The sequence below is a fragment of the Camarhynchus parvulus genome, chromosome 9, assembly GCF_901933205.1.
Source record: "Camarhynchus parvulus chromosome 9, STF_HiC, whole genome shotgun sequence".
Lineage (NCBI taxonomy): Eukaryota > Metazoa > Chordata > Aves > Passeriformes > Thraupidae > Camarhynchus > Camarhynchus parvulus.
In genome coordinates, this window is record NC_044579.1 from 364,280 (window position 1) to 385,993 (window position 21,714).

Consider the following 21,714-nt stretch of genomic DNA (forward strand, 5'->3'; position numbering starts at 1 on the left):
TTTTATGCAGCATAAGAGAACTACTGCACATGTAATTTAATCTGTTAATTTGATCTGTATGTTTGATCTGTATCCAGATTTGCATAGTTTGTAAAGCAAGATGATTGCAGGTACTCCAGTGGTTTAAGATGTTGGAGAAAGCAGTCTGGTCCTTGCAGCTGGCCCTGTGCAGGCGTCCCTTGTGCTGAGAAGGGGCTGAAGTGGCTCTGGGCGAGGGCAGCAGTGCTGCTGGCGGCGGGGCTGAGGCTCCGTGGCACAGGGCAGCGCAGCTTGTCCTGTCCCCCATGGGCAGGGACACCCAGCGCCCGCGGCCGGGGCTGTGAGCAGTGCCAGGGCTGTGCCACAGCCAGGGCCGGCCCAAGGCTGAGCCTGACCCCTGGAGCCCAGCTGGATGCTGGGCTGTCCATCCATGGAGATCTAAACAGGCTGTACGGACAGAGGCTGAGGCCACCTACCTGTGCTGGTGGGCTGGGGTGTCCTGAGCACGGTGTGCAGAGCTCTGATGTGCCCGAGGGCTGCTCTCCCGCCCGGGGGGACCTGCTGCCCAGGCTGCTCTGCCGGGCCCACACGGGGCTGTGGCTTCCAGAGGGGCTGATTGACGCAGTTCAACCCAGCGTCCAAACAGCTCAGTCACGTGGGGATTACCCAGAAGAGCAGTGACAGAAAGAAATAAATGCTCACGGAACAGCCCGGAGCCCTCTCTTTCCTGTTCTGGGGGAGAGGCCTGTGGGGGCTGTAGCTGTGTGGCATCAGTTCCTTTGCTTCTGTTTTCGTCAGTCTGGAACTCTGCTTCCCCCCTTCCCCACGTGTATCTCACATTTAAAATCCACCTGAAATCAGGACTTTGCAATGTTGTTGTTCCTCAAGGTTCTGGGGATCTCACGGTGTTTGTTTTAGAGTTACACCTTAGCTGGCAGATCTGAAACCACCTAGGGGTTCTGCTGATTGCAATGAACATTCTAAATACTTGGATATTTTCCAAGGACTATTAAAAATAACATGGCAAATTAGGGAAGTCAGGGAAATCTTTATTTTTTGTTTGGTTGGTTTGGGAAACCATGAGAAAAGCTTTGACCCGTGCTGGGGGTGAGGTGCTGACAGCAATACTGAAACTCCAGCTCGTGGCCCCGGGTTGTAATTGAGAATCCACAGGAATTTACAAACCCTGCACCAGAGCTGTGTGGAGGAACAGATGAAGAATGTCTGGTTCTAGGTTTAGTCATGAACTGAAAGTTCAGACCATATTTGTCAAAATGTTTGCAAAGCTTAATAATTGGAATGATCCTGTGTCCAGCTGGGAGCAAACATCGACTCATTTTGTAGTGTTCTGCTCATGCAAAGCTGATTTCCTATACTTGTAGGGGTTTTTTTAAGCCCAAACTGCAGCACTGGCAGTTGTTTCTGTCTGTGTGTCTCTGTCAGTCTCCCCTTTTCTGCCGAGTCAGTTTACAGATCAGGGAACTTTTCCAGGTCTAAAAAGACAAAGTGATGGTTCAGTGAACCCTTACTGTGTAATGGTCTGCCCTTCCTGCACAAGTGGTACGGGAAGAGAGCAGATCTTGGAATGTGAGTAGTTCCCTGAGTGTGTGAGCAGCTGGCTTGGGCTGCCTGACCCCAGCCTGATGTGCTGGGAAAGCACAGAATTTGTAAAAATTTTCCACCCTTAGATCTGTTTGGTCTAAAACAAAAAGCAGTGGCAGAAAGGTATTTATGTTCCTATAGCTTCTTTATTAAGTAAAATGAAGACATTCAGCTCCAGAGCCACTCTCTGAAAGCTTTAGTGGATACTTTAGGCCCTGGTATGTTTTTCCTGTACAATAATAAAATCAATTAAAAGAAAGCTGCTCTGAAAAATAAAGTTATAGCAGAGATTATATTTGTATAGAGCAGGTTGGTGGCTTTCAGCTGTTATCTTGGTACAGACAGAAATGCTTTACTGCTGTGTAAAAATCACGGGAAAACCAGCAAACCTTTCTTTCTGGATAAATGTACCAGAGCTTTTACACAGCTGTACTTGAATGTTCCCAGATGGCTCTGTGATGTTCTTGCCTCTTGCTGCACGAGCACTGAGGGAGTTGCTGCAGTTTGGTGTGGACGTGTTTCTGTTCATGCAAGTCCAGAGAAGCAGATTGGAGTGGCTTTGGGTCTGTTGGATGGTCCTGGAGCTCCAGAATGTGCAGTTCCAGGCTCTGCTCTCTGTGTTTCTGAGATCCAGATGGGTCGTGTCACACCCTGATGCAATCAGGACATCAGCTGGAACAGCAGTGGTGAATATATTGGCAATACTGGCTGTAGGCAGCGAAGTAGCACCTGGTGTTTTGCTGAGCCCCTCTCCTGCTTGGTGCTGGTTGCCATGTGCTCTGTTTCTTTGGGACATTTGTGTTCATTAATAACTTCCTGAAATGTGCATTACTGGGGAGACACAAACCTACACTATGTTTATGCTTTCCGGAAGCGTATTTGATCTTCTGGATTTAGAAATTTCAACCTCACTTGACGCTTTCAGCTTGAGGTGCAGTTTTTGATACAGCTTTTCTCTAAAGGGGAGGCAGAGGAAAAAATAAATAATGGGGTCAAGGCAGACATTTGCTGCAGACAGCACCAGAGTGAACTCCTTGGCGTAGAACAGCGATTTTTGGGACTGGCAGGTGAACTGGGAGCTGGTCTGGCTCAAGGTGTATGGGGTCCTGCAGAGGTGGTAGGGCACAAAGCAAATGACAAACACAAACATGATGGTGAATATGTTCCGGCTGGTTTTTCTCTTGGCCATGTCTGAGCTCCTCCGGAATTTTTTGTAAGAGCTGTATATTTTTTTGGATATAGAGGTGTAAAATACAATTAGTAGGAAAAAAACAATCCAGAAAATCCCTGTGCAAATGTAAGTTGTTGCTTTGTGCCACTGTCTGCCAAGCTCGCTTTTAAGACCTATACATTTTGTAGAGTAATTGTCCTTAGTGATTTCATTAGTTAAAATCATATTTGGAAATGACATAATCATTAGTAACAGCCATATGATTACAGAGACCACCTTGCTGTAGTTAACTGTGTGAACAAAGGAGGTGAACAAAGGCTTCACGATTTTGTAGTACCTATCAAAGCCTATGAAGCCAAAGAAGGTGATCCCGATGTACATGTTCATGTAGAACACGACTGCAGAGTACCTGCACACGAACAGGCTGAGCTCGGCAGGTGCAATTCCTGAGTCAGCAAGGATTTTGAAGGGAAACGTCAGGCTCATCAGGAGGTCAGCCACAGCGATGTTCTTGAGATAGACAATGAAGCTCTTAGTGCTGGACACGTAGAGGAAGACCCAGGCTGCCAGGGCGTTGAGCGAGAGCCCTGCGAGAAAGATGAGGCAGTAGAGCAGCGGGATGACTGTGGTGGTGATCACCGTGCTGTGGCTGCAGTTGTTTCCCGAGGAGCTGGTGCTGGAGTTGAGCATCTTGCAGTATCCTCATTCCTAGAAGCAGAAAAAGAGTGTCTGAGCAGGACAGGGTGTGCTGGGCTTTCTGCTAATTACTCTGAGTTTCCTGCCCTCACTTCCAAGCAAGCTCGGTGTGCCCCTCAGAAACAACCACGTTCCACGGCTCGGCATCCCCAGCAGGGAGTGGAGAGTTCTCTGAGCAGTGCCATCTCACCTTCTGGTGATGTTCCATGTTGTTGCTTTGAACAGAGGATGCATTTCCTTCTCTGTTTGACTTTAACCCTTACCTTCTAGCCCAGGGCTGCCCCTTTCCTGCAGGCATGAGCCCTCGTGCTGTGAGATGGGACCGACCCATGGCAATCTGGTGACTCAGGGTTAATGAGATGTGTTTTTTAAACATTAAATGTGGATGTTTAACATTGATTTGGCATGAAACATGAGGAATATGAATATTCCTGGTCAAAATGTTCTGTAAAAACTCCTGTTAGTCAAGGCTGGAGATACCCAGCTATGGCAATATGTCCCAGTGTTCCCTTGCAAGGAACTTGCATGTGCAGCTGGCAGAGCTCACTTTAAAATTCCAGCAGCCCAGCAGTGTGTCTGTGTTAGTTTGAAATGTGGGAGTTTGACCTGGCTTCTCAAGTCAGTCAGATTTACATTTTAAAGAATCTCCAAGAAGAAATCACATCTGCTGTCTGCTTTTCTTTGCCAGAATGTTTGTGGGGGTGGATTATCCTCTGTGGGGAGGGCAGAACAAATATAGATGTAAATATAATGCTGCTGTATTTGGCAAGTGAAACCCTGGGCAACTGGAAAATATGTGCCTTGGAGCTGGGAAAAAACCCACCTTGTCTTTTAGAAAATAGCAAATTTCCTTTTATCCCCATTCTGAGTCAATAACTGATGTCTCTGTGGAGTAGGTTGGAGCCTGAATACAGCCTTGCAATAGCTAGAAATTGACATTTTTTCTCAAATAGGTAAGATGGTCTCCTTTGGTGTGTTGTTGTCTGTACCTCTTGCAGATGGTGTGAAGGCTGATCAGCTTAGGTGTGCTCTGGAGCACGGGGTGGGTGTGTTACCCTGAGCACACCCAAAGCCTGCACTGAACCTCGTCCTGCTCACTATCCTGACAGAGCAGCAGCTCTCCTCCCTTGTCATCAAGGCATTTGGTTTTGTTTGGCTGGGGTTCTAAATGATAAAGATGGTTCGGAGAGTAAGTGTTAAACTACCACATGTACAGGTGTGTTAGAGCTGGGAGGTTATGAGGGTAGAGCTTGGGGTGACACTGCTGAAATCAGAAGCATCTTCTGGAAAGGCACTAATAGCAAATGGCATTTTAATTTAAATAGTAACGCACTGTATTTAGAAACTGTTCTCTCCTGCTGTGTCCCTGTTCCCTTTCTCCCTCCAGGCTGTCTCAGCAGGACCCTCTCTCTGCACGTGGTGAGTTAAGAACTTGCTCCTTCTCTGTAGGGTTTTCTACAGCCAAGAACCCCCAGGTGGGTCTTTCTGTGCTTGGACTTGGGGGTAGATATTAAATTGTTTAGACGTTCATGAAGTGTATTTTGCGCTGAGGCATCATACAACAAAGGATTATTTCAGAACTGTGTGACTGCAGATGTGGACATCAAATCTTTGTGATGTTCACTGTGTCTGTGCAGCACAGAGGATACAGAGGCAAGTTTTACATCTGACACCAGCAGATTGAGCAACTGTCTGTCACTGAGGGGGGGCCACAGGCCAGGCTCTGTCCATCTTTCCCTGTCATTGGCAGGTCCTTGCCTCCCCTCAGCTGCCTGCTGTGGGACCTTGCTGTCCATCCCCAGGCAGGGGGCTCTGCTCTTGCTGGGACACCTGTGGGAGACAGGGACACAGCCCCGTGTCCTGGTAGAGCACACCTGTGCTGCTGAGGGGCACAGCCCTGAGCAGTGCTCAGACACGGCTTCAGATCTCTCAGGAGAGCTTCGGGCAGGGCTGGGGACAGACATGGAGCAGCCATGCTCAAGCTGAAGCCTGTCACTGCCTGGGAAAGGCTGGAGGCTCCTGTGTCCCCCGCTGAGCACTGCAGCTCGGTGCTCTTGGCCGGTTTTATCCGTTCTTTGCGTCACCTTGTCACCCTCTGCTCCTTTTGGAGGGTCTTGTCCTACTGCTGTCATTAGTTCAGCACTGACAGCAAACGCTGCCACCGTCCTGCCTGTCCCCTCTGTCACCTGGGGACCCAGGGTGGCTCCTGCAGTGGCTGCTGGGGATGGCAAAGGGAACATGCTAGCATTTAGGAGTCAGTGCCAGCATTTGGGGGGGTGGCACGCAGAGTGTGTCGGTGCCATTTGGGGGGGTGTCAGTGCCATTTGGGAGGGGGGCACACACAGGGGGTGTGTCAGTGCCATTTGGGATAGGTGGCACACACAGGGGCTGTGTCAGTGCCATTTGGGGGTGGCACACACAGGGGGTGTGTCAGTGCCATTTGGGATAGGTAGCACACAGCCTTTTGTACTCAAGCAGCTGTTCTTCTTTGGATGCTTGGGCCAGCATAAAGTACATAGATTCTGTGTGAATAATGTCAGCTAGTTGTGCAAAACCAGCAATCTTGATTCACCAGATGACCAAGATGGATTGGGTAAAATATAAAAAAGTTCTGGACTTTCTCAGTGTGTAAGTCACGTTTTCTTGGCACAACACACCAAAGGGAAGCTGCATAAACCATTAGAATTGCTCTGTCCCTTCTGAGGTCAGTCTTGTGCTGTCCCCTGTGACTCTTCCACAGTAGCATTAAGGCAATTCTTGACTTCTGTGACATGGCTGTCAAGTTTCAAAGTTCACCCTGCTTTACTGAACATAAGAATAATATTTATAAGTTGTTTTTTAAATTTATTTACCCTGGCTTTACCAGAGGTTGTGTTGTTCCAAGTACACATTTTAGCTATTTATGGAAACAAATGCAGCTGTTTAATAAATATGTAATACAGTTACTGGGTCAGGAACTGGTGACAGTGGTCACTATTGCCAGAAGTCTTTTTGAACTGCAAAATGGACTTATCAGGGGAGGCAATCAGGCTGGATGGTACCTCTGATGTCAGGAGGAAGCTGGAGGAGGAAGAAGCACAACACACACCACAGCCATTGCAAGTGGTGCTGAGTGTGCTAAAAGAAGAACCTTATTTTAAGGTTTTCTCTCTAATGTGGTAGGAATGTTGGTGCTGTGGAACTTGCAGCGCTGTCCGTGCTGTGCAATGCAGCGGGAAGGCTGCCGAGGGTGTCCCTGTGGGGCAGGAGGGGGTGAGGCTCAGGAGCTGGGCACTGCCAGGGCTGGGGGCTGCCTGAGGGGAGCCTGCTCCCCAAACACCGGGGCCCTTCTCGGCCTGGTGCGGTCAGGGCTGCTCTGAGCCCCCCTGCGTCCCCAGAGAGGGGCCCAGCCCGGGGTGTGTGCCGGGGGAGACACGCAGGGCTGCGGCTGGGATGGCTGCTCTGCTCTGGAGGGCACTGCTCACAGTGGCTGTGGGGATATGCTGGGGCACTGGACTGGCTGCAAGTTTGCCAAGAGACTAGAATTTTGTTATTTACTGTTCTTATTATGACATTTGTCATAGGGCAATGTCTGGGCTTTAATACTTAAGAGAATAAAAGTATGCAAAATAATGGGATATTTTAACCTCTGGAAATGGCATGTTGGGTGGTAGCTGTTCTTGTTTGGTGTAGAATGTAGTGGAGGAAAACGGGATGATGCTGGAATTGGGATGGCAGAAGGAATAGGTGGCATTCCTGTTGCAGGGGGCAGTAAGGGAGGATCAGCCGTGGTGAACGTGGGGTGAATTAGGATGGCAGAAGGAATGGGGAGCGTTCCCATTGCAGTTAGGGAGGATCTGCTGTGGGTCAGGCAGTGCCCCTCCTCCAGCAGGGCTGGAGCTGCGTGCAGGGCTCAGGCAGTGCCGCTCCGTGCAGCAGGGCTGTGCAGGGCTGCAGGCAGCAGTGCAGGGCTCAGTGCAGCGGTGCAGGGCTCAGTGCAGGGCTGCAGGCAGCAGTGCAGGGCTCAGTGCAGCGGTGCAGGGCTCAGTGCAGGGCTGCAGGCAGTCAGTGCAGGGCTCAGTGCAGCGGTGCAGGGCTCAGTGCAGGGCTGCAGGCAGCAGTGCAGGGCTGCAGGCAGCAGCGCAGGGCTCAGTGCAGCTGCTGAGTGCAGCGCTCAGTGCAGCAGTAACCACCACTGTGTCTCACCCTTGGCCTCCAGCTCCTGCTGTCTGGGCCCCTCGGGTGAGCTGTGCAGGGACAGAGGACACAGAGCCGTGCCTCTCCCCAGCTGCTCCCTGGGACAGAGTGTGTCCTGTGGTGGGGCCCTGGTGACATGGGGTGTGCTCTGTCTGCTCTGCAGGCAGAAATGGGAAGGAAGGAAGGACAGGTGGGACTGCCTCTGTCCACATTGACAGGACATCCCCCTTGTGATCCCGGAAGGCCAAAGCCAGGATGCTGTGGTGAGGAGGGGCAGTGGGTGACCGCAGTGCTACATCAGGGAGATGATCTGTGATGTTCTCCTGGCACCTGCAGAGCTGCTGGCGCTCTGAAGGACACGGGGAGGGAGCCAGCAGGTGCACAGAGAGGAGGAGATAAGGTTCTGTATTTCCATTACAGCCATGGCTCCTCTGGGTGCAGTGTCAGGACACCTCAAGGGCAGAACTGTATTTCTGTCTGGCAAAAACCGCCAGTGACTGTTTCATTTCTTCTTCCTGTCCAGCAGTCTCTGCGCTCTTTGGTATCTGAAATTTAACAGCTTTGTCTTCCTCATCAGCTAAATTTTTCATTCTCTTTTTATTTCTGATTTTTAGACAAACGTATGCATTATTCTGAGCACGCTTTTAACCTTAGAAGATTGTAGACTGACGTATTTGTGCAAACCCTGATACTCAGATGGAAGCTTGGGCAATGCTTTGAGCTCTTCACACACAGCATAATTTTTAGATATAATTCAAATACTCAGTTTTTAAATTAAGTCTCAAAATTTCTCCACTGAGATCCTTCTTATCTCACATCAGTTATACTGGAATTAGGGAGTGGTGGATGTGAAAGGAAATGTTAGGTCAGGTAAGAGTAGCTTAAGAAGTTAATAATAATAACAATAACAATAGCAATCATAATAATAATAGATTGTAATGAAGGAAAACAACAAGGAGAGAGAGAAACTCCAAGAAAAACAAGTGGGTCAGCTTTCCTGGCATGCCCTTCTGCACTGGCAGGGCATGAGAAGCTGCAGCCGACTTGGGGCAAGCCCTGCTCATCAACAGCTACACCATCAGGGTTCATTAGAGAACCATCACTCTCATCCCAAACCAAAACACATTTCTGTATTAGCTACTGGGAGAAAATTAGCTCTATCCCAGACAAAACAAGAGCCCTGGGTCAATAAAACATTTTAATGATTATTAGTTGCATTGTCCCAAAACTGGGTTTTTAAAAATAGTAAAATGTGGCTCAAGAAAGTTTTTCCCTTTAATATTATATTTTAATGGTAGTATTTGTCATTCAAATATTTTATTTTAAATTCTATTTTCTGATGTTTTAAACTATGAGTTTCATATAGTTACATGTTCTCAGTCATAAAGTAAAAAAAACTAGTTGCTTAAGAAAAATATCTTTTTAAGGCAGACAAGAAGAATCCTTGCCTGCGGGTCCTCTGTCTGCCGGCACAGCTGGAGTCTGCTCCATAGGTGAAACAGTAGTTTCTGTACCGGTTTCTGTAGTTAGTTAGTTAGTTAGTTAGTTAAAACTGCTCGTTTGTGTAATTAGTTGTTAGTGGTTTGCAGAACGCACGGACGCTCGCCTTATTTGCCAATTTAAAAAGTAAAATCGCGGTGGCAGTTACGTAAAAATACCCGAGGGTGTTGGAGAGCGTTTGCAGGGGACGGGAGCGGGTGCTGGAGGCGGCGTCTCACCTGGGCAGCAGCGCGGGGTGGCTGCGCGGTCCCTCCTGTGCTGCGCCGCTCCGACAGCTCGGGCCGGGGCGGCTGCGGGGATCGGCCGGGAGCCGCTCCGGGGCGGGAGCGGCTGCGGGGATCGGCCGGGAGCCGCTCCGGGGCGGGAGCGGCTGCGGGGATCGGCCGGGAGCCGCTCCGGGGATGGATCGGTCAGAGGGATCGGCCGGGAGCCGCTCCGGGGCGGGAGCGGCTGCGGGGATCGGTCCGGGAGCCGCTCCGGGGCGGGAGCCGCTCCCAGGATGGATCGGTCAGGGGATCGGCCGGGGAGCCGCTCCGGGGCGGGAGCGGTTGCGGGGATCGGTCGGGGAGCCGCTCCGGGGGGAGCCGCTCCCAGGATGGATCGGTCAGGGGATCGGTCGGGGAGCCGCTCCGGGGCGGGAGCCGCTCCCGGGATGGATCGGTCGGGGAGCCGCTCCGGGGATGGATCTGTCAGGGAGCCGCTCCCGGGATGGATCGGTCGGGGAGCTGCTCCCGGGATGGATCGGTCAGAGGGATCGGTCAGGGAACTGCTCCCAGGATGGATCGGTCGGGGAGCCGCTCGCAAGGAGCCGCTCCCGAGGAGCCGCAGCCGCTCCCGCCCGCCCGCCGTGCCCGCGCCCCGCCGCTGCCCCCAGCGCAGCCCTGCGAGGATTCCGGAGCAAAAGGGGAAGGGCCGGCGAGCCGGGCCGTGCCCCTGCCCGCTGTGGCCCGGCTCCCAGCCCGCAGCAGTCCCGGCTGCGGAGCAGCGCCGAGCGGCTTTCGGGACAGACGCAAGTGCAGCTGGCACAGCAGCCGGAGGGCTGAGCTGCCGGGCTGGAGTTTGCTTTTCCTAAACTGTTCCCAGGGCTGGCTGCGACCTTTGCTGTGACGCATCCTGCCCCGAGAGCCGCGGCTCTGCGCTTGGGAGGGTTTGAACCGGAGCCATGGGCTTGCTTGGTGCCTGCTGGGGCTGGGAGATGGATTCTGGGGATACGTGATGGATCTTTGGTGTTTGGCTGTTTCTTTTATCTTCTTTTTTGTGCTGTTATTTTCTTTTAACTTCAAACACCTGCTTGGCTTCCTCCCTTCCTGTTCCTCCCAAAAGCTTTCTGTGAGGCTTTGAAATCAAGCACAGAATTAGTGGAAATGTATGGTGATAGAAGAGCTAATACCTTTTCTGTGGATGTAGGAAAGGAGTATATTCTGAAAGAGAGCTGAGGTTCAGGGAGATAAATTGATGTTTAAATGTTTATTTTAAAACTGTGAAATTTGTACATTGTGTACCTTAGAACAAGTAAACATTTAGTGCGGGACTTGAGCTCTGCTTGACAGTGTGTCACCTAAACCCTACAGAAAATACACATTTCCTCATGGACTTTGCTTCTGTGAGGGTTTATCTACGTTGACTTCAGTGACAATTTTGCACTTTCCCCATGGATCAGGCAGAACAAATGGTGCACAAAGCTTCTCAGGGGCTCCCCAGAAGACACCAGGCAGCCAAGGTTTTCCTCTCTTTCCGTGCACCCTGTGGTCATTTCTTGAAGCAGGGATGGGAGGAGTGAATCAGATAAGGCTTTGGTTTAAAAACTATGGGCTCTCTAAGAGAGAGAGAAGCATGGGAAGCCCCAAAGTGGATGTGCAGTGTTCTCCAGTGTAAGATGCCAGTCTGTGATGGATTAAATGTTGCAGCACAGATAATTTTTTGCAGTGGGAAGTAAGCAGTTGTCCAGGGCAGAGGATTAAGGGCTCAAAGAGAGGGCAGGGTGCCTGAGCTCTGTGTACAGCTTCACCCCATTGGAATGGCTCTGGGCAGCCGGGCAAACCCAGGGGTTGCTCTGTTGTACAAACATGGGGATTTTTCCAACATGCCAGCCAAACCCAATGTTTAAGGATCTCAAGATATGGCTGCTGTTTCCAAAGGCTTAGAAAGTAGGCAGTGAGCATGGTCACTAGAAGGCCCTACACTCTGCCATGCACTTTAGGTGGCTGAAGAACAAACAGATAATGTATTTTACCTTTAGCCATACAAGTCTGCTTCTTCCCCCAAAATCTGAAATTCCCAGCTGCTGGTTGTGTTATTGAGAGAAGCTGTTAGCACTTTGTCTGGGCTGAGGGCCTAAGAAGGGAATCCTTTTGCAGGATCCTGGTGATGGATTTGTGTCCCAGAGAGGGGAGGGCACTGCTGGCGTGTCCCAGCAGGTCTGGTGGCACAAGGACTGGGGCTGGTTCGGTTCCTCTCCTGGCTGGTGCAGCAGTGCAGGGAGGGGTGGCAGCTCTGCAGTCCTTGCTGGCAGAATGGGGCTGAGCTCTAAATGCAGGAGTTCTAAATACAGCACCAAGCCTTTGCCATGGGGAGGGGGTGTCTGTGACCAGGGTCTCACCTGTGCCCTTCCCAGCCCTGCTGACAGAGCTGCCAGTGCTTCCAGCCCTACTGAGCACGAATTCATGCAGATCCTGGGCTATCAGTGGCCAGCTCTGGGAATTGCTAAAAGCAGGATGAACAGAACAAATATTTTTTAGGATAATCCCCCTAGAAGCCAGCTAATTACAAAAGTATTGCAGGACTTCTAGTTGTGTTTTTGCCCTGTCAAATCTGCCAGCGAATGTTTTCTGCTCAGTTTTGTTTGGGTGATGGGTGGGTGCCTTCTGAGCCCTTACAAGGATTTGTCTGGGGCTCCCTCATCAAGCCTGTGCCCACGTTCAGGTGGCACCACTGCTGCTCCAGGCTGATGTTTGGCCTTAGGGGCTGGCAGGAGAGGGGGGCTGAGGGAGGGGACTGTGCTGGACTGCACTAGAAAATCCTTCATGTGGGATTTGATCAAGTAACTTTCCTTACTTAGTCAAAGCAGGCTTTCATGCAGATGGTTCTCTTGTCCTTCAGCCACAGGCAGCAGTTTTTCTAGTTGCACATTCGTACTTCAAAGACCATCGACATAATTTTTTGCAATTTCTCCCGTGTCTCTTTCTCAAAAGACAATTGTGTTTAAAGTACCTCATTTTCTGACTTCAGAATCATGCATTCTACATCTGTAGCCTTTTCAGGAAATGGGGATCTTTTGATTTCTTTTTGTGTGAAAGATAAACTCTCCTCAAAAACTGCACAAATAACTCCTTTATCTTTTCCACATTTTTCTTTCCTTTTATTTAACCTTTTTCTCTACTGCCTTTTTCTCATCCTTCCACCATTTCTGGTCACAAGGTTAATATCTGGTCACAAGTGTCTTGATCACAAGCCCAGTATCTGGGTCAGCACTGGGCACAGACAAGGACAGAAATCTTGTCAAATGGTGTCTCTTCTGGGGAGGGTGAGGAGGACAAACCCATCCCTCTGTCCCTGCAGTGTTGTGTTGGATTCTTGTGCCCCAGTTAGATGCAAAATTGGGGTGCCTTTTATACCTCAGTAACCCCTGATGTGTGAGGTTCTGTGGGTGGGACTGCAGTCAAACCTTCCGGTGTTTGTGGGTGCCCTTGACAGGACATCTGTGTAGGTGGGGTGGGTTTGGTTTGCAGAGCATTTCTGGTTAACAGAGCATTTCTGGTTAACAGAGCATTTCTGGTTAGCCACAGGGCCTCCATCCGGCTCGGTGCCTGCCCCACGGGCTCCTTGGCATGTTGAGTTTTGTATTTTCTTCACTGTTTTACCCTTCCAACCCTGACCTCCTCGGCATGTTGAGTTTTGCATTTTCTTCACTGTTTTACCCTTCCAACCCTGACCTCCTTGGCATGTTGAGTTTTGCATTTTCTTCACTGTTTTATCCTTCCTGCCCTGACCAGGCTGGGTGAACCTGTCACAGCCACTCTGCTTGTCAGTGCTCTCCCACTGCTTCATCCACCAGAGTGGTGGGTGCCAATGCAAGGACAGATTTTTAGAAATTTGGGTGGGTTTAATTTCCATTTTTAGGATTCCTGTGAAGCTGCACTGGTGGAAAGTCACAGGAAAGGTCATTAGTAGAAAAACCACAGAAGCAGAGTGCAAAATAAATGTGATGACAAAAGTCCTGCAGCAGTAGTGATCTGGAGCTGGCTCTGAGTACAGGTTCAAATCACATTTCTGCCACAATAATGCCCTGGCATGGAGAGCTCTGCCTTGGCTATTCAATCAGACATAATTGCATTTGAGTTACAAACACTGTAATGCAAATCTTCCTGAATGTAAAAAAATCCCAAATGTTAATGAATTATTCAGGAATTGCTCCGTGCATTCTTGGGTCAGATCTGCTGTTGTAGTTCCACCAGAAAACTGTGTTTCCTGTTAAAAATGGGACTCCAGGACTGCAGAGCCACAGTTTGTATCCATGTCTGCCCTGATGTGGCTCTCTGAAAGGGCAGTCACAGGTCAGAGACTTTCCATGCAACTTCCTTGTAACTTTTTCTTTCAAGACGAACTCTTAGAGACCAAATTTCCATGTCAAATCTGGATAAATTAAATATAGTTATCTGGTATTTGGGGATCGGGTTGTTGTTGTACAATTCATATTTAGCCCTGGGAAAATACTTCACAAAGAGCATCTTCAAAGAGCTGTCATGCGTGTGAGTGTGCACAAAGCAGTGAGCGGATTGTCACAGATACACCCTGTCGAGTAGAGCAGGCTGCTCTGGGTGGTTGTGCAGCGCTGCCTGCACGCGGGGCTCAGGCTGCAGTGCTGCCTGCACGCAGGGGCTCAGGCTGCAGTGCTGCCTGCATGTGGGGCTCAGGCTGCATGTGGGGCTCAGGCTGCATGCGGGGCTCAGGCTGCAGCGCTGCCTGCATGCAGGGCTCAGGCTGCATGCGGGGCTCAGGCTGCAGCGCTGTCTGCAATCAGGGCTCAGGCTGCATGCAGGGCTCAGGCTGCAGCGCTCTCTGCATGTGGGGCTCAGGCTGCATGCGGGGCTCAGGCTGCATGCGGGGCTCAGGCTGCGTGCGGGGCTCAGGCTGCAGCGCTGCCTGCATGCGGGGCTCAGGCTGCATGGGGGTTCAGGCTGCAGCGCTGTCTGCATGCGGGGCTCAGGCTGCATGCAGGGCTCAGGCTGCATGGGGGTTCAGGCTGCAGCGCTGCCTGCATGCAGGGCTCAGGCTGCATGCGGGGCTCAGGCTGCATGCGGGGCTCAGGCTGCAGCGCTGTCTGCATGCGGGGCTCAGGCTGCAATCAGGACTCAGGCTGCAGCGCTGTCTGCAATCAGGGCTCAGGCTGCATGCAGGGGCTGCTCCTGCCTGGCCTGTGTGCTGGGAGTGCATGGCTGTGCCTTCCCTTCCCACATTTCACAAGGATTTCCCTTCTGGGACCCTTCCCAGACACTGCTGATTGCTTCATCCCCGTGGTCCCTGCACAGGGGGCACCTTCAGGCTGAGCTTTGGAGGGCACCACCCCATCACCTCAGGGTGGCTGCTTTGGGTAACAGATTTTTTGGTGGAAAGGTCTTACGAGTGATCAGCAGTTTCTGTCCCAGGAGGAAACACCTTGAAAATCCATCCTTCAGTTAAGAATTCGTGGGTAGTGAGAAGGGTGGTGCATGTGCATCCTGTCAAGAGGGCACACAGCACGCTGGGGGATGCAGGCTCCCCTCTGGTTGTGTTTGCAGCCACCCCTGCACTGCGCCAGCAGCTCCACCCTGTGCAGGGCTGACCCCAGCCCCTGCTCTGCCTCCTCAGCTGCCTTTAGTGCCCTCTGGCTGGGGACCAACAGGGATGGTGCCCCTGAAGTGGCTCTTGGGGCTTTGCTGGCCTTGTGTGGGAAGCCCACCATCCACCTGGGAAAAGGTCATTGTGAATTTAACACAGCAATCATCAGGCACAATTGAACAAGCCGTAAACCCTCAGTGATTTACACTTGTGAAAGGGAGACCAGAAGCACTGAGCGTTGATTTGCTTTAACCATATAAGACCTGAGAGGACAGTCTTTGGTTAGGAATGTCAGTTCTGTGTGCAGATCTTCCAGTCCTAAATACTATCACTCAATTTCATCTGGTGCTTGGCAGAATTTAAGCTACACAACCCAGTCCCCAAACTGGCTCTCTTAATATGGTTTTGTATGTGCATGGACTGCTCAGGGTGCAAGATGGCAGATTTGGTCCTTGAACTTGTCTGCTGTGTGTGAACAGTTTTCTACAAAGCTGATTGGGAAACAGGGTTTATCTGTGGTATTTTAGCTATTTAAAGTATTTTTATTTAAAGTAGGATAAATAGCCAAAGTATTCTGACTTCCTTTCCAGAAATGTTCTCTCCTGATCATGTAAGTGGTTTCATAATACTTGCATTAATTAAAATGTTATCATACTTACATTTCAACTTCTTAATTATTCATAAACCAAAATCTAAACCTAAACCAATAGTGTTAAAAAAAATAGAAGAAAGAAACCCCTCTTTCAGTGGAAAGCTTTATGAAAGATGTTCTCATGCAGAACTTAATATTGTCATTTGAGTGCTGCATTTTGAGGATTTTCTTGAGGTTTTTTTTTTGGTATGTGTGTATTGGAAGGGAAGTGGTTCTGAGTGTCAGGCACTGGCCGATGGGCTGTTGCCATCTCCTGCCTGTGCAGCTGCACTGCACCCCGGGCTGGCTGTGAGCACAGGCTGCCCAGGGCCTTTGCCAGCTCGGTCAGTTTTTGCCCCAGCAGTTCTTGCTCTAAACAAACCTGATTTAGTCCCCAGGGAGTCCAGGACAGGCTGGCCCACGTGGACATCACAGGGGGCAGAGGGTTCAGTGCAGGCACCGGCTGAGGGACACGGAGCCTGGGGCTGGTGGCACAGAGTTGAGTGGCACCAGGGCCCTGCCCCGGGCACACCCAGGGTCCCCATGGGGCCCGTGCCACCTCCTGCCCTCCCCTTCCCCTGCTGCCTTCTGCCAGAGCCCGGGGAAGAGAGTTCCTGCCAGTGGGTCTGCTCAAGGCCAGAGAGTCCATCCTGGCTGCAGCCTCCTGGCCCAGGGCTGCTTTCTGAGCCGAGGCAGCCTCGTGGTGGTTCCCAAACCAACCAACCAACCAACCCTAACCAGCCCACCTGCCCAGCCACCAAAACACCCCCAGCCCCACAGAGTGGTGGCTTCCAAACCAACCAACCCTAACCAGCCCACCTGCCCAGCCACCAAAACACCCCCAGCCCCATGGGGTGAGCCTGATCCCTGCAGGGATGGAATTTGAGGTGGATGTTGGTGAGCTGGCACAGAAAAGCTGAACATGTCTGTGCATCCCTTGATGAGCTTCCATGGCCAGACACATAAAGAGACATTTTATTTACATGATATACAAGCACCCTCGCAGGTCAGCACAGTCTCTGGGGTGCCTTCAGACGTCGGTGTACTCGTGGTAGATGCGCACCTCTGACCTCCTGACGCTCTGCAGGGACCTGATGCTCTCGCTCCTGGTTCTCATGTTGGATTTCCTGAACAGCCTTCGCGAGAATGATCGACACATAAAAAAATAAATGATGGGATCCAGACAGACGTTGCATGCGGACAAGAACAGGGTCATTTCCTTACAATAATACAAGATTCTATGTGCAGAGTCATCTAAAATTTTGTCCAGATGACTAAAAGTGAAGGGTATTCGGCACAAATGGTAGGGCAGAAAGCAGGTGAAAAACACAGCCACCACAACCCTTATACTCTGGTTGTGCTTCCTCTTTCGGCTGGAGGAGCTGATGAACTGTTTGCTGGATTTGTAGATGTACCTGGAAATGGCAATGTAGCAGCCTATCAGCACTACCAGCACCACCACGAACATGCAGGTGTTGATGTAGATGACGGCCGAGTGCCACTTGACTCCCAGGGGAGACTTCAGCTTCAGGCAGTCGTCCACGTTCCGCCTGGTGGGGTAGCCGTTGGTGAGGATCAGGTTTGGCAGCGCCAGGAACGCCATCACCACCCAGACGCAGGCCGACAGCACCTTGGTGAAGGTGATGCTGTACATCCTGGAGTCCCCAAAGGGCTTCACCACCTTCAGGTAGCGGTCAATGCTGATGAGGCCCAGGAAGACAATGGTGGTGTACATGTTGGCGTAGAACAGCACGGTGCTGTAGCGGCACAGGAAGGAGTTGAAGTGCCACGGCCCCAGCCGCGAGTCCTGGATGATCTTGAATGGGAACGTCAGCGTCATGAGCAGGTCTGCCACCACAATGTTCTTGAGGTAAAAGATGAAGCTGGTCTTGTTCCTGATGTGGAAGAAGATCCATACGGCCAGGCCATTGAGCAGGAGGCTGGCCAGGAAGATGAGGAGGTAGAGCACGGGCAGCACGATGGTGGTGAACTCGTCCCGCGCCGCCGAGCTGCCGTTGGGCCAGCTGCTGTTCTCGGGGCTGGGGCGGCTGTCTGCAGGAAAGGGAGACAGCGCTAAAGCTTCATGGTGCCTTGCAGGTGGGCCAAGTGAGGGAAACCATGGTAAAGCTTCATGGTGCTTTACAGGTAGGGACAAGTGAGGGAGACAACAGGTAAAGCTTCATGGTGCTTTATGGGTGGGGACAAGGGAAGGAAACCATGGTAAAGCTTTATGGCGCTTTATGGGTGGGGACAAGGGAGGGAACAATGATAAAACTTCATGGTGCTTTACAGGTGGGCCAGGCAAGGGAAATGATAGTAAAGCTTCATGGTGCTTTACAGACAGGGCCAAGCAAGGAAACAACAGGTAAAGCTTTATGGTACTTAACAGATGGAGCCACTTTGGAGCTGCCCTCTCTGGGCAGTCTGAGGCTGCCGGGTGAACCATAAATCAGAGCTGCGGGTTGTCAGCTCTTGGCTTTCTTGACAGAGTGTGACTTGTGAGCTGAGATGTTTGTCATGGGACAGGGCTCTGGAGAGACTCCTCAGGCCTATCAAAACGTGAATTTAAACTTAGTTTACTTAAATGTACTTACAAGTCACAGTCTCTGGGGGATTTTAAGATTTCATACGTAAATGTTTGTGAAAAACTTATAAACTGTGCCATAAGATGTCAGCATGCTTTGTTTCATGTTGTTTATGCTCTGACCTTGTCTGGTGAGGCAAAGCAGGCTGGCTGTGGGGCAGGCTGGGCAGTGCTCACACAGCCCGTGCTGCAATGACTGATTTCTTTCAAAGGCTGGTAGGAACTGACAGTAATAAAATAAACACTTATCAATCTCTTATATTTCCATTGTTACTTTACCTGGCAGTTTTCCATAGGACAAATTGTACCCCATCCTTTGCGTTGCTGTAGGTTTCCAGCTGAAATGCTCTTCAGGAGTCCCACTGGCAGCCGTGGATCTGGGATGCAGCAGGGGCTGTGCCAGGATGATGTTCTGGGGAAAAAAATCCAAATTGAAACGAAAGGAAAACAGAAAATCCCACCTTCTTGTTCCCTGCATGGAGAGGAGCCCTGTGAAAGGAGCTGCCTCTGGAATTCCCAGTGAGGGGCTGGCTGAGGTGGCTGGGGACTGCACAGTGGTTCTGCTGTCAGGGCTCCATTGCCCTCTTCCTGCTCATTTCTGTGGCTGATGACCGTGAGTAGATTGGTTTTTTTTAAATCATCACTCACTTCTTGAAGTAAAAAAGTTTTATCAGTGATTATGAGATATGTGTGTATAACTTCATGGTGTATTCCCCAAACTGGGGTGGAAATGGTGGAAATGACAAGTTCCTGTTCCTTTTTCATAGAAACTGGCACACAAGGAACTCTGAAACCTGCAGAAACTCAATAATGCCATATGGCACCACAATGTTTGATATTGTTAAAAGGGATTTTGCCAATATCAGTTTGTAATGCTGTGCTCCAAATTGTTCTTTCCTCAATCAGTATGCAAATGCAGTAACTTTTCTGGGATTCATTTTTTGCTTACAAGTTTTGATAGGAAAACTGGCAAATTGGTTCAGATCTCGCCAATTCCACAAGACCCGACCGCTCTCATGGGAAAGAAGAGAGGATGGGATTCCTGCAGCTTTTGCAGATCAGAACCTGTTTTAGGCACCATCCCCATGTAGGAACTGTATTGTGTGGCACTAGATGGCACCAAAGCAAGTAATGGTGCGTGAAAGCATCAGTAAAAAACTTTAATCTGGGTATTTTAACTTTTTTATCAGCCTGGCTTCTTGGCTGGCACTGCTTGCTCTGACAGTGACAAGGCTGTCAAAGGTGTTGCAGGTATTTTGTTTTCTGCGTGTTTGAGCAGCCATAATCCACCATGTTTTGCTGTTGTTAAGGATTTGCAGCTCTCTTTTCTGCCCAGGAGGCAGAGATCAAAAGAGTACGTGATTTTATGAAAAGATGCATATCTAACTCCTTATGTAAATAAGGTGCTTATTTCCCTGCTTTTCTGAGTTTCTTTTAAGTCTGCATAATTCCCGGCCCCTGGAAAACTCCCTGTTCTCAGGCTCTGCAGGCAGGTGCTCCATGAAACCCTCAGTGCAGAGAGGTCAGGGAGGTGCAGGATGTGCTGCCTGGGATTGGAGCAGAGCAGGAGGGGGATGCTGTGTGCCCTGCAGTACCCTGGGGATGCTGCAGCATTGCTGGGGCTGGCTCTGTGTGCCCTGTGTAACCCTGGGGATGCTGCAGCATTGCTGGGGATCTGTATGCCTTGCTGTGACCCTGGGGATGCTGCAGCATTGCTGGGGCTGGCTCTGTGTGCCCTGTGTAACCCTGGGATGCTGCAGCATTGCTGGGTGTGTGCCTGTGTACCTGGGATGCTGCAGATTGCTGGGGTTGTTGCTGTAACCCTGGGGTCTGAGCATTGTGGGGCTGGCTCTGTGTGCCCTGCAGTACCCTGGGGATGCTGCAGCATTGCTGGGGCTGGCTCTGTGTGCCCTGGGCTGCACACAGCTGCTGTCACTCTGCTGTTACTCTGCAGTGTCCCCAAAGCCATTCCTGTCGTGGCCCTGCTGAGCCCTGGCCAGGGTGGACCCTGCCCTGTGTCCCTGCTCAGGGAAGGTGTGACCACCGTCGGGCTGCCCAGGGACATCCAGGCCCCTGGAACCCATCCTGGGAGCCGGGTGCTGGTGCACAGGCCAAGCCTCTCTGTGTCTTCTTGTTCCTGATGGTTTTGATGTTAGAATCTGTTCCAAAATGATCTCAACAAACTGTGGTTGGAAAAAGAAAGCAGCAAATTCTTCCCCAGTGTAACCTGTGCCAGCTGAGCTTTGGGCCCTGTGCCCTGCCAGCACACCTGAGCCCAGCACTACTCTGGTGGCTGCAGGGTGGCGCAGAGAGGCTGCACCTGCAGCTGCCTGCCCTCCTCACACACCAAAGGCTCTCCTGCAGCTCAGAGCTTTAAAGGCTTCCCCAAACAGGGCTGTGCAGAGCTGTGCAGCAGTGCTGGTGGGATGGTCCTGCAGCACAGAGCTGGGTGGGTGATGGAAAAGATGCACAGCCATGGTCCTGCTGCACAGAGCTGTGTGATGGAAGGGATGCACAGCCATGGTCCTGCAGCACAGAGCTGTGTGATGGAAGGGATGCACAGCCATGGTCCTGCAGCACAGAGCTGTGTGATGGAAGGGATGCACAGCCATGGTCCCGCAGCACAGAGCTGTTGTCTGATGGAAAAATGCACAGCCATGGTCCTGCTCAGACTCAGCAGTCCAAAGGTGTTTCCAGAGCTTCCTACCAAAGTCTGTCAGGCTGAGGGGTGCTGTGGTGGGCAGAGCACTGAGAGCAGTGTGGCTTCATTATTTACACACTGGAGTAGGTGATCAAGTGTAGAGCTGGGGTATCTGTACTCTGTAGCTTCATTCTTTCCAACAAAGCCCGCTATATTGCAGATTCCAGGAGTAGGATCATATTTATTATATGGAGAATTCACTCTTTTTCATGTGTCTTATTGCAACAGGAGATGAAGACTGTGTTCTCTTTGAAGTGTATTTTAGGGTATTTTGCAGATGCTCGCTGTGTACTCTAGTTGTGGATTTTTTACTCGTCTGAATACAGTATTTTCCTGCTCAGCAGGGCTGCCTTTCCTCTCCTTGTCCAGTTTTCTGGACACTTTCCTCACCAATTTTATCCTAAGCAGCTGTCTCAGTCTGCTATACAAATGTATTCTGCTTGGAAGGCTTTGAAGATGCACTAGAAGCTGCTGCCTTATCCAGGCAGCTTTGTAAAGCAGAATACATTTTACTTCTTGTAGCTTCTGTCCTTTGTCCGTTGGTTGATGAGATAATCTCTTGCTGCTGATGTGGACAGACTGGTTTATGTGCATGACTGATGTAACCTCAGAGAAGAAATGAAATAATAGGCTGCATGGCAGCCTTCAGTGTCAGGTGGATAGGGAATGACTGCAGAGTTTTTCTGGTGACTAAGGCTTCAAGTTACCTTCCTGTTTAAAGAAATTGTATGTCCTCAAATCTAATCTTTTTTCATCTTATTTAAAATTTTTAGAATTAGAAAACTCTCTTTGTGACCTAGACCAGCTATTCTAGGTCATGGGGCTGCAGAGTCTTAAGCAATGTTTTTTATTGGAGC

At 50.6% G+C, this 21,714-nt stretch overlaps 2 protein-coding genes across 2 annotated transcripts; both read right to left on the minus strand.

Moving 5' to 3' along the window:
• Nucleotides 1–2,428: 2,428 nt before the first annotated feature.
• On the minus strand, nucleotides 2,429–3,442 carry P2RY14 (purinergic receptor P2Y14). Its single transcript, XM_030954683.1, has one exon. It carries the CDS (start codon nucleotides 3,440–3,442, stop codon nucleotides 2,429–2,431), a length of 1,014 nt encoding a protein of 337 aa, XP_030810543.1.
• A 13,160-nt stretch (nucleotides 3,443–16,602) lies between these two features.
• GPR87 (G protein-coupled receptor 87) lies at nucleotides 16,603–18,563 on the minus strand. Its single transcript, XM_030954573.1, has 2 exons — nucleotides 18,436–18,563; nucleotides 16,603–17,624 (listed from the first exon to the last, which is right to left on the minus strand). Exons 1-2 carry the CDS (start codon nucleotides 18,467–18,469, stop codon nucleotides 16,603–16,605), a joined length of 1,056 nt encoding a protein of 351 aa, XP_030810433.1. The 5' UTR covers nucleotides 18,470–18,563.
• Between the last annotated feature and the right edge of the window lie 3,151 nt (nucleotides 18,564–21,714).